This window comes from Rosa rugosa, chromosome 5 (assembly GCF_958449725.1).
Source record: "Rosa rugosa chromosome 5, drRosRugo1.1, whole genome shotgun sequence".
Taxonomy (NCBI): domain Eukaryota; kingdom Viridiplantae; phylum Streptophyta; class Magnoliopsida; order Rosales; family Rosaceae; genus Rosa; species Rosa rugosa.
The window spans coordinates 48572588-48585472 of record NC_084824.1 but is presented as its reverse complement, the minus strand read 5'-3'; the positions used below and the strand labels follow the sequence as shown (position 1 = coordinate 48585472).

The window sequence follows — 12885 nt, the reverse complement described above, 5'->3', positions numbered from 1 at the left end:
TAGTGGATTCAGGTGCCTCTGATCACATGACAAATAATTATTCCATATTACATGATTTTGAAACCTTGTCAAAATCTTCACATGTCTCAATTGCAAATGGTAACAATGTTCCCATCTTAGGAAAAGGAAAATTAAAGCTTTTTTCAGATAGCGTTGAGTCATTTGCATTATTTGTACCCTCTTTTCCATTCCAACTCCTATCTGTAGGAAGGTTAACAAACTTGTTGGATTGTCTAGCTATTTTCTCTCCTTACAATGTTGTGTTTCAGGATCGAGTGTCCAAGAAGAAGATTGGTGAAGGGTTCTTTCTAAATGGCTTGTACTACATATCAACTTCATCAAGTTTTTCAAAGTGTTTTCTAACAGAGTCCAAATCTGCAACACAACAAAAATTGTGGCATAAACGCCTAGCTCATCCATCCTTTCATGTTTTGTCAATGTTGTTCCCTAGTTTTTGTAAAGTCTCCCATGAATGTGAGACATGTCATATGTCAAAGTTTACTAGATTGCCTTTTCAAATCTCTCAATCTAGAGTAACTCAGCCTTTTGAGATTGTACATTCTGACGTATGGGGACCAGCATCCCTAGAATCATTTGATGGCTATAGGTTTTATGTCACCTTTATTGATGATTTCACTCGAACCACTTTTGTGTATCTTTTGAAATTCAAGAGTGAAGTCTTCAAGTGTTTCCAAGATTTTCATAACCTTGTCACAAATCATTTTTCCTCCAAAATTTGCATTCTAAGGTCAGACAATGGCACTGAATACACATCCAAAAGCATGACTGATTATCTCAGTGCTCAAGGGATTATTCATCAAACTAGTTGTGTTGGAACACCACAACAAAATGGCATTGCAGAACGCAAAAATAGAGATTTACTTGAGAAGGCTAGGGCCATAATGCTTCAAACAAATGTTCCAAAAAAATTCTGGTCTCAAGGAATTCAAACTGTAGCTTACATTATAAACAGATTGCCTAGCAGTGTGTTAAATTTCAAATCTCCATTTGAAGTTCTAAAAGGTCGAAAAGTTGACATAGCACACCTTCGAGTATTTGGTTGTACGTGTTTTGTACATATTCAATCAAATCATCGGGATAAGTTTGATCCCAGAGCTGTCAAATGTGTGTTCCTAGGGTACGCATCTACCCAAAAGGGCTACAAGTGTTACAATTCAAAGACCAGAAAAATATTTGTTTCAAGGGATGTTCGTTTTGATGAGTCTGACTCTTTCTTTCAGTTATCTGATAATGAACCTCAGGGGGAGCATATTTGTGAGTTGTTTCCCATACCAATTCCTGCTGAAGTTGCAGTAGACACTCCTAGTTCACAACAACCAGTTCAACAATTTGTGGATACTGAAGAGGTACATGCAGACTCTGACACTCAAGATCATCAACAAGAGATGGCACCAAACACGTCTCAACCTCGAAGAAACCCACCAAGGGTGAGACATCAACCAACAAGACTTCAGGAATATGAGACTTACACACCACGTTATCCTCTTGCTCAAATTGCTCACTCCACCAGTACCTCCTCTCCTCACAATGCATTCCTCATCAAGATTTCCAAAGAAACCGAACCAAGGAACTTTGAAGAAGCAAATCAATCATCAGTTTGGAAGAAAGCTATGCATGATGAACTCAAAGCTCTTGATGACAATAGAACCTGGAGTATAGTCAAGCTTCCCAAAGGGCAGAAAATTGTAGGGGCAAGATGGATTTACAAAATCAAGTTCCACTCTGATGGTTCAATTGAGCGACATAAGGCAAGGTTAGTAGCTCGTGGCTTCACTCAAACCTTTGGTGTTGATTATAAGGAGACTTTTGCTCCGGTTGCTAAAATGAACACAGTACGAGTTTTGTTATCTGTTGCTGTGAATTGTGGCTGGTCTCTATACCAAATGGACGTCAAGAATGCCTTTTTGCATGGGGATTTAGAAGAAGATGTGTATATGAGATTACCTCCTGGACATCCACGTGAAAGTGAAGCTGGAATGGTGTGCAAACTTCACAAGGCCTTGTATGGTTTGAAACAATCCCCACGTGCTTGGTATTCCAAACTGAGTTCGGTTCTTTTTGCCTCAAGCTTCAAGCGAAGTCATGCAGACTCCTCCCTGTTTGTTCGAAATGGCAAGGCTGGGAAGTTGGTTGTTCTAGTGTATGTGGATGATTTAATCATCACTGGAGACAATATGGATGAGATTAAGTCTCTCAAGTCAGCCTTGCACAATGCCTTTGCCATCAAAGATCTTGGACCATTGAAGTACTTTCTTGGAATTGAAATGGATCACTCCTCAAATGGTATGTTCTTAAATCAACGCAAATATGTTGTTGATCTTCTTGATGAGGCAGGAATGAAGGATAGTAAGCCTGCTCGCACTCCTCTTAATAGTAGACTTAAAATAGATGTTGACGGAGAACCTCTCTCAAATATTTGTGTTTATCAACGCCTTGTGGGTAAGCTCATTTATCTCACCATTACAAGACCAGACCTCACTTATGCTGTGAGTTTGGTCAGTCAATTCATGCACTCTCCTACCACTCATCATCTACAGATTGTCAAGAGGATTCTTCGCTACTTAAAGGGCACAGTTGATCGAGGAATTGTTATGAAGAACAATGGCCACTTCAACCTTGTGGGCTACTCAGACTCTGACTGGGCAGGAAATGCCATTGATCGAAAGTCCACAACTGGGTATTGTACTTTCATTGGAGGCAACCTCGTTACTTGGAAAAGTAAGAAACAAACTGTGGTTGCTCGTTCTAGTGCCGAAGCTGAGTATCGTGCAATGGCATCCACAGCTTGTGAACTCATATGGTTAAAGACATTGTTGGGTGACTTGGGCATTGTGTGCACTGCGCCTATATCTCTACATTGTGACAACCAGGCTGCCATGCATATCGCAGCCAATCCAGTCTTCCATGAGCGCACCAAACATATTGAAGTTGATTGTCACTTTGTTCGAGATCAGGTTCAGTCTAAACTTATTGAAACAGTGTACACACGATCATGTGATCAACTAGCAGATATTTTTACCAAGATTCTTGCTTCCGCTCAGTTTGAACGTCTGCTTTCCAAGCTTGGCTCAAGGAACTCCCTTGATCCAGCTTGAGGGGGAGTATTAGAAGCTGCTGAATTATGGATTATGCCCATACTTTTCCCTAGTTTAGGGATTCCTTGTTTTAAGGAGTTGTGTTGTTTACCTTTTCCCTAGTTTAGGGATTCCTTGTTTTAAGGAGTTGTTGTCTTTAGTTTGTGGTTTTCAGCCACTATATATAGTCGTGTACATGTTTGGTAAGAAAACATATATACAAAAAACACCAACATTCAAATTTCAACAGTAATAACTGCAGTTTTGTTTTTGGTTGCGAGAACTCATTTACACACACATACACATCATTTTTCTCTTAATAAAGGAAAATTGAACTTCACAAATTCCATTTGCGCTCACCACTATGATAGAATACAACTTTTGTCCCAACTCTGCATGAGGTTCAACAGTGCCTACAACAAAGGCAACAAACTCGTACAATCATCTCTATCTCCATTCCCGGCTACATCTTGGTTTAGCATAATGCTGCAGTGAAATTTCATACATCAACATGCCCTCACGCTTCCCTCAATTTCTCTGTTGTAATTACAATGCCGGAAGTTAGTACTATAATGCACCACAGCTAGAATACACTGGTTTTGAATGTACACGGAAAAATCATTTACATCATGTCATCATCTTCTCTTTGCTAACTGGAATGTTCTCTTTAAGAATTGGTTTGCTGCTTTGTCATTCCTGTGGCACAAGACCCTCAATATAGTATTTGGATCTGATCTATTCCACCTTCCTGTTGTTGGAGGCATCGGCAGCCTTTGCCCCGAACCAACAACTCCTATCCCACTTGTTTCACAAGTCACAATGCTGAAATCTTCCATAAGTTGTTCAGTGCACTGGCCCATCAAATCAATCACCCCTTCCGCTGTCTCCGCCTCATGTTCCACCACATCCTTGGCTATTAATCCTTCTCCATGAGAGCAAAATACGCGTTTTAGGCTATCAAAATCCTCCTCAATCATCTCATGATCACTCCGATAAAACACCCGGGAGCTTCCCCCAGCAACCAAAACCATAAGGAATGCCTCAAAAGATGTCCTCATTACTTCTCTTATTGCCAATGCCTGTGCTCTATCAGTGAGAATTGCACCCAGAAGAGTAAGATTCTGCTTGAGAATTCGCAATGCAGGTCTAATTCTTGCATTGGCTACATCACCAACATAGAGACTTTCATAGAAGACAGAGTTGGAGTCGAGGAAGATTAAGCGATAAGCAGCTACTTCTGAGACATGTTGGCATGCTGCTTGGATTGATGCATGGGTGATTTCGAAGTATGAGGAATTGTTGGCCCTCCGGTTGTTGGCATAGCGGCTGCGTGGTGTTGAAGGAATGATTCGAGGGGAGAGAGAAAGGTTTTTGTCAAGAGAATGAAGGTGGGAGAGAAGATAGTGCAAGGTGTTGAGGCGAATATATAGGCGTTGTGTTCCTCGGCTTGTTGAAGGTCGGGGATGGTGACCTTCATTTGTTCCATTTGGGTGGAAATCATCAGCTCCAATACTACAAGGGCTAGCCTTTTTCCACAGCTTGAGGATCTTTGAGTCTCGGTTGCATCTTGTCAAAGGAGGAAGTGTAGGAATATAACTCTGTTTGGAACCTGAGAAAGAAATGCTTCAATTAACAAGAAAAGCTTGCCAGAATCTTAAACTGCTAACCATGACCATGTTTCTCATTATCTTCATGAGAATATGTTTATTAATGACAATTGACAAATGAAGGGTTCCTAGAGTGAGAGAGTGGCTCTTACCGCAAGAAGCAACAAATGCGGTGTACTCCTTGAAGAGATGTTCCATACCATCAGCAAGATCTTGAACTAAATCTTCTGTAATTCCAATTGGGATTTCAAAGAACTCGTCCACAATTTCCTTTGCCAATTTCATTAGCTCCTCAGCTGATTGTGCATATGGCTCTGATTTAGACTTTGGATTCCATGTCTGCAAAACAATGTACGTACATTTACTATTTAAGCTCTAACTCAAATGAATTTTAACATGATATACATAAACCTTGTAGAGACTCACCTCGCTCTCTTTTGCTCTGTTGACACACTCTTTCCCTCTCTTCATTCTCTCATAAATCCATCTTTTCAAAAGGTTCACTATGATGCTATCAACTTCATATGGAACCATCTCTCTCACAATCGCTTTCCCCCCATCTTCGCATTCAGCAGAGTCCTCCACCACCATTTGGAGCAGAACCTTCTCTAGCTTTCCTGCCCTCTGCAGTATCTCAACTGTGTCTGCTGTAAGTGTGGACACTCCATTCAAGTATTGCTTCAACACAGCTCCATAACAGTTGTGCAGCGTCACGGCTGCAATCCCCGCCGCTGTTGTGTGCCATCTCTTTAGTATGGGACTGAAGCTCTCCCTCTCTTTACAGGCTAAATCTTCTGTGTCTTTGGCCAATTGAAGTAAAGCTTCAGTCACTGCCTCCTCTTTCACCTCGGTGACATTCCCAGCTTCTATGATCTAATTGCAACAAACAAAAGCAAAAAATATGAGAATCAAATTATAACCACAACTTTACATCAAATAAGGTCACGTTATTTAAGTGTAACAACATAACCAACTAGATAACTAGCAGCAGAACATTAAAGAATCATAAATAGGAATTTATATTGTCTTTCCAGTATGACATGTTATATTGCGACATAGTTAATGAAGAAATGAACTTAACCGACAGTATGACAACAAAACATAGCATATATCAAGCAAGAGAAGATTAAGGAGTCATAAGCCATATGCCATACCTTTGCGAAAGCTTGTTTCATGGAAGATCGAATGTAGTAATCAACACGATCACCGGAGTTATCCACCAACGTAGTATCACCTTTCCCATCCCCTGTCCCATCTGTGATGGAAACATCTTCACCCAAAATCTTGGATGATGACAAGGCTAGAGGAAGAAGGTTTTCAATCTGTCCAACTGTCCCTCTCTGAAAATACTCATGATACCGAAGCAGTTTCTTCTCCGCCCACGCCTGCATGGAGCTCAACACCGCCGACAAGATCTTAACATATATAGCCTCACGGTCAGGCCTCTTGGCATTGTTGGCCACCTCCGCCAACATTGCGTGCGCTGCACACAACAAGTCCGGCTCAATCTGCGCCGTCGAAACATACTGCTGGAACAAAACCCACGTGAAACAAACATTGTGAATCGGCCTAGTGATCCCCAAAGTGGACCAAGTCTTCTTCATCAGCTCGAGAAGCTCGTCCACCTCGTCGAGGACTAAAGTCTCGTCTCTGATATCGAAGACAGATTGAAGGAGAGATACATAGAGGTGGATGTTGAGGGGGAAGCCATCGGCCCAGTGGCAAACGTCGGTTGGGGTTCCGTTGGAGCTCCGCCATGATAATGAGACTACTGAGTTGCATAGGGTTCGCATTGTATCGGAGTTTTTGCCAGTGTCGATGGGTTTCGTGTCGACTGATCTGATGATTTCACGAAGACGCATGGCGAAGGTGTTGGACCTGTCGAGTGGGATTGAGGGGTAGTGGAGGAGACCGGCTTCGAGGATTTTGAGCTGCCGCTTTTGCCAGTGGTGGTATTCGTGGGAGTCGTTGAATTCGGAGGGTTTTAGGTGGCGGAGAAGCTCCAGTGGGAGGATTATCGTCTCTGCTCTCCTACCCATCTGTTCATATTATCATAAATCATGCACAGTTAGTATTCCAACATGCATCACATTTTCTTTCTTAACATATTTGTACCACACTTACCGATTATAGTTATACCTTTACCTCTGAAAGAGATGGTCATTATCGAGAATCACTAAATCTTAAGCTTTATACAAAAATGTGTTAAAAGGGTTAAAAGTCCGGCATCAATGTTGCCCTGACTAACAGTTTGGACAAATCAATAGACTGTGACGATTGTTCTCATTTTGCCATTTTGATACACATGACATTGCGAAAAATTGCATGTTTTATCCAAGAATGTAGCAAGTGATGAAGGAATTGCATATTATACAAACTAAAATGAGCTTCATGCAGGCCTGGGCGTTTGCCACTGGGCAAGTTCTTCAATTGTCGTGCACGTTATTGTGTTAGAATGAGTAATGGATGCATATAATTAAGATATACGTACTTGGCCTACGAGGGTTCTCATCAGGGTTTTCCTAAGGCGGCCGTCGCTCTGCTCGGTGACTCTCATCTGCTGCCTCATGATCTCCGCCGAGGTCATTGGCCGTCTCGGCCTCGATGGCGGCGCTGTGAACGACATTCCTGAACCCCTTTCCATAGTTGAAGGAGACCTTTCCATAGTTGAAGCCCCGTTCGGAGACGACGGGCTTGAACGTCCACCACTACTCATCCTCCTCGACGGAGAGCGCTTGAGCATCTTAAGCCCAAGTGCCCTCTTTATCCGGCTGATCGGGGTGGTGACCACCCCGCTTGGCTTCGGCCCCGCCCCAGACCCACCGCCTTCCCCGCTACCATTCTCGTGGTTGGAATAAAACACGAGGGCGTTTCGGCCCCCGAAACCCGGGGAAGAACGGCAGGCGGTGAAGAAGATCTCGTAGGCAGTCTCGCGGATATCGTCACGGTCTATGCCATCGAGCTTGCCGAAGGGCCAGACGAGGTCGGGGTCGGAGTCGTGGTAGTCGGGCCTAGGAGCTAGTAGGGAGCCGCAGAGAGAGTCACGGCGAGCATGGTGGCCCATGGCGGGGAAGATGGAGGAGGAGGAGTAGGCGGAGGGGCCAGGGTTTGGGATAGACAGATAGATCAGTCTGAATAGCGGTCGGCGTCAGATATCCGGCGGTAGAGACAAAGCGTGCATTTCTCTTAAAAGAAGAGGAGAATATCGACAGATATGATTACTGGTTATGGTTTGTGACAGCAATTTTTTGTTTGGGGGAGGGAGAGAGAAGTGCACAAACGAATAGATGGTGTTGGATCGATGGGGCTGTGCGAACAAAACGAGAAGGAAAGGGACATAGATAGCAAAGTTGCCTCCGAGTATTTCGTTCTGAAAAAGCTTCTGATTTTTGTTATCTTTCATGTTTCCGCAACAAATTTGATCTGTGCGGTTTGTGCGGGGACGAATCAGCACAGGACTAGTACAGCCAACTAACAAACAGAAACAGCTTTGGAAAGCTAGCTATGCATCTTGTCATTTCTGATTTGAGGTTGGCTCAGAATAACGAAGAATGAAACAGATTCGGTCAGCAATACCCAAATCAGGATTGAAATGCTAGCTTCTAAGCTAGTTGGCTACTACACAACTGCCTGCCAGAAAAACATTAAAACTAAATCAAGTGACTATTTGAGTTGTACGTAGATTCGGATTTAGTTGGATTCCTCTAGATCTTAAGCATCCAAATTGAGGAAAAAAACTATTCTATATACCGGATATAGATACCACATGTTCCACATTGCGGGTTTAACATCTGTTTTTTCTATCATTTACAATAAATTAGCTAAAAAGACAAAATAATAATATATGTTTTATTAGCAAAATAGTTTTGCCTCAAACTCCATTCAAGTCCAACAATATCTTAACTTTTAGAAAAATGTAATTATATCAATTCTGTGTGTGTGAGTCAAATCCGATCTTCGATAATTTAAGCGAACCGGTCAACATATGTAGCTAAACCCTAGTCATTAGTACAATTATTTTCGATCACTTATATTAGAGATTATTGTAAACCCAAAATCAATAATTTAATAAACTAAACATTTTCTAACAACAACATGGAATAGAATAAGCGAAATGACAAGGACGTTGTTCCAAGTTTGGTTTGGTCAGTGTATATGCAGCGTTATGTTCAAACTTATTCAAACTTTCAGATTGTCTGGACTTGTAGAAAACTCAACATTGCTATTACAAGACAAAAGTATGATTCTTTCATATCTACTTAGCTATTGATCATCATCACCAAAATTGAGGCCAGAACATCATGTACTCAAATTCGAAAGCTGATTCATGGCGCTTAAGGTTGTGCTCGTCACTCGTAGTCATCACTATGATCACAGGTAGGTACCACTCAAATTCATACATGTTTATGTCAAAATTTGAAATCTCTATGTGGGTATTCTCTCTGTTCAGTTTTTATATCACCCCATATATTTCATCAAATCTAAGAAAGATTCGTCTTTTCATTCAGAAAATTATATCAAACACTTTTGGGGATTTGTCAGAATTTCATATTTGTGTTGTTTGAGGTTGATTTTTATTTAATTTTTTTTATTTAATTTTTATTAATACCAAGTTTGCAACTTTGTTCTTATTGATTCACAGTTGATGTAGTACATGGAGATTCGCTAGACACAGACATGGAGGTCCTGCTAAGTCTTAAGGAATTTATGCAACAACATAATAGAATAAACCAAGGCCAATACTTAAAATGGAACCAGAGCAACAACCCATGTGAATGGCCTAGAATTTCATGCAATGATGACAATAGAGTCAGTGCAATTGATCTCTCCAATAGCAAAATCTCCGGTGAGGTTTTCGGAAACTTCTCTGCCCTGACAGCACTGTCTCACCTTGACCTATCCATGAACACTTTGGGTGGAGCTATCCCAGAGGACCTGAGTCAATGCCAGAGCCTCAAACACCTCAACCTGTCACATAACATTCTTGAAGGTGAGATGAAATTGCAAGGGTTTAGTCAATTAGAGGTTCTTGATTTGGCTGTCAACAGGTTTTATGGGGACATGAATATTAGATTCCCTGGAATTTGCAAAAACTTAGTAGTTGCCAATGTTTCAACGAACGGCTTTACTGGTAGGATTGATCAGTGCTTTGATGAATGCTTGAATTTGCAGTACTTGGATTTGAGCTCAAACAGTTTTAGTGGTGATTTGTGGGTCGGGTTTACAAGGCTTAGGGAGTTTTCAGTGTCCGAAAATTATCTCAGTGGGGCTATTTTGCCTTCTATTTTCAATGGTAGTTGTAGCTTGGTGAATTTGGAACTGTCAGAAAATGAATTTTCTGGTGAACTTGCAAAAGGGATTTCAAATTGCCAGAATTTGGTTACATTGAATCTCTGGGGAAACAAATTTACAGGGCCAATTCCATCTGAGATTGGAAACATTTCGAGTCTCAAATCATTGTTCTTGGGAAATAATAGTTTTTCTAGAGTGATCCCAGAATCCCTTCTGGATTTGAGCAGCTTGGTGTCCTTGGATTTAAGCAGAAACAATTTTGGAGGGGATATACAAGATATATTTGGAAGATTCAAGCAGGTGAAGTTTCTTGTGCTGCACTCAAATTCATACACTGGCGGTGTATATTCATCTGGAATTCTTAAGCTACCAAATGTTTCTCTATTAGACCTCAGCTACAACAATTTTACAGGTTCTTTACCAGTTGAAATTGCTCAAATGCCAAGCTTGAAGTATTTGTTCCTTGCTTATAATCACTTCAATGGAACAATACCACCAGAGTATGGAAATTTGTCACACCTCCAAGCACTAGACCTTTCCTTCAACAGTCTATCTGGGTCAATCCCCCCCCACCATAGGAAACTTGAAACCTCTTATGTTTTTTATGCTTGCAAATAATTTGCTAACTGGTCCTATTCCCAAGGAGTTGGGGAATTGTACTAGCTTGTTGTGGCTGAACCTTTCAAACAACAAGCTTAGTGGGACAATCCCAACTGAATTGAAGAATATAGGGTCAGATGTTGGTCCAACATTTGAATCAAACAGTCGGGACAAGCATCAGATCATAGCTGGATCCAGGGAGTGCTTAGTAATGAAGAGATGGATTCCAGCAGACTACCCCCCATTCAGTTTTGTGTATAGAATCCTCACTGGGAAGAGTTGTCAAAACATATGGGATCAGCTCCTCAAGGGAAATGGCCTTTTTCCCATATGTGTTTCTGGTTCTGCAATAAGGACATTACAAATCTCCGGTTACATTCAACTGAGTGGGAATCAACTTTCAGGTCAAGTCCCTCCAGAGATTGGTAAGATGCACAATTTTAGTATGTTGCACTTGGCTTTTAATAAATTAAAGGGACAACTCCCTGAAGAGATTGGACAAATGCCACTTATAGTGTTTAACCTCACTAAGAACAGTTTTTCGGGCCAAATCCCGATGGAAATCGGAAACATCAAGTGCATGCAGAATTTGGATTTGTCCTACAACAACTTTTCTGGTACCGTCCCTCGCAGCTTAAACCGATTGACTGAGCTAAGTAAGTTCAACATCTCATACAATCCTCTCATCTCTGGGGTAATTCCTTCCAGTGGGCAATTGGCAACATTTGAGAAGCAGTCCTACCTTGGTGACCCCCTCCTCATCCTTCCAAAATTTATTGACAACTCCACAGATAATGAGGGTATCCTTCCGAGATTTATTGACAACTCCACAGAGCATGAGGATGAGGTTATAAGACATGGATTGTACATCAGCATGGGACTTGGATTTGTGGTTGGATTTTGGGGAGTTTGTGGGAGCTTGATTTTCATCAGGTCATGGAGATACTCATACTATGGTTTCTTGAATCTTCTATATGACTGGCTTTATGTGAGGGTGGCTTTGATCAGGCGGAAACTAAAGGACATGCTTAGAAGATCATAATCAATTGTTGGTAATCTCTCTCATTTTTCTTTTCATGACAAATTATCTTTTATTAGGAATTTAGGATTAATATTACTATTTTCACCAAATTGATTGGTGTTTGTTTACTTTGTATCTTCATAGGCAAGTAATGCATGCCTCCCTTCAGCTGAAGAAGGCCATTGACAATCATCTGGAGAAGCTTTACAGTATAGCCGGAGTGCTACATAAGCTGCAGTGTACCATGTCTTCAATTTTTTCTCCTTTATGGAGCCATATGTGCTTAACTTCAAACTTGTACTATCTTAAAACTCAAAAGAAACCAGCTGTAGAGTCATAAAGTGTTTTAAAAAAATCACTTTGATTCTTGAATAAACTAGGTTCAGAAATTACCTTTTTTTTTTTTAAAAGGAGTTGATTGCATTAGTAATCAAGCCATGGAAACAGGCCAAAGTCTAAACAGAACTTACATAAGAAATCCCGGAACAAACCGGGTAACCTATCTAAGCCACAACTAAACTCATTAAAGTCTAAAGGGACGCCACAATTTAACTATAGGGTGTAAATAATCAAAATTGAAATGTCAAGGGGTAAATCGACAATCATGAGAAAAGTTAGGGGGTAATTTGGCTATTATGTCATACCGCATACGATTCATAAATCTTTTTGAGAAGTCAAGTTCCAAAGCCCAAGGTCATCAATCAGATCAATCTAAGAAAGTAAAAGGTGACACTTTCAATTGTATTAAATATCAATGCATCAATCCCACTTTTGAATAAGAGATTTATGTCACTAAATCAAATGGTCATGTGCTGTTTATATTTAGTCAAATTTTATTATTTTTCCTCGCAAAATATTTTCTTTAAAAGTAAAAAAATCTAAATTTGCGAGTAAGGGATTACTGCATAATTTAGAGGGAGAAAAAAAAAATCCACCAGTACTTTTCATTAGATGTAAATGGATAGTCAAGATAGATTCCCTTTTTCCTTAGCAAGTAGTAAAGTAAACATGAAATATACATAATGTGGGGAGGCATCGGTTAGATTACACGGTGTCTAATTGACCAAGTTTCCATGAAACTAGCAGCAACTAAGCAACCAAAACGTGTGGATGTTAACACATTCACTTAGAATCTTTATGGCTTATCACAAGAGCCAGTAGACAACTACCACTGTCCATCATCTTGAAAATCATACACAAAACAGAAGTTTTGGAAGTATCTTCACAAATCCATACATTATTGATCAACCCCACAGAGACGGACAGTGAT

At 40.7% G+C, this 12885-nt stretch overlaps 1 protein-coding gene and 1 pseudogene across 1 annotated transcript; one reads left to right on the top strand and one right to left on the bottom strand.

Annotated features, from left to right (window-relative positions):
* Positions 1-3382: 3382 nt before the first annotated feature.
* On the bottom strand, positions 3383-8250 carry LOC133712026 (protein unc-13 homolog). The gene is made up of 5 exons (XM_062138107.1): positions 7194-8250; positions 5857-6741; positions 5129-5575; positions 4855-5041; positions 3383-4704 (listed from the first exon to the last, which is right to left on the bottom strand). Exons 1-5 carry the CDS (start codon positions 7764-7766, stop codon positions 3731-3733), a joined length of 3066 nt encoding a protein of 1021 aa, XP_061994091.1. The 5' UTR covers positions 7767-8250; the 3' UTR covers positions 3383-3730.
* A 652-nt stretch (positions 8251-8902) lies between these two features.
* LOC133710604 (probable LRR receptor-like serine/threonine-protein kinase At1g74360) lies at positions 8903-12013 on the top strand (annotated as a pseudogene).
* Positions 12014-12885: the final 872 nt, after the last annotated feature.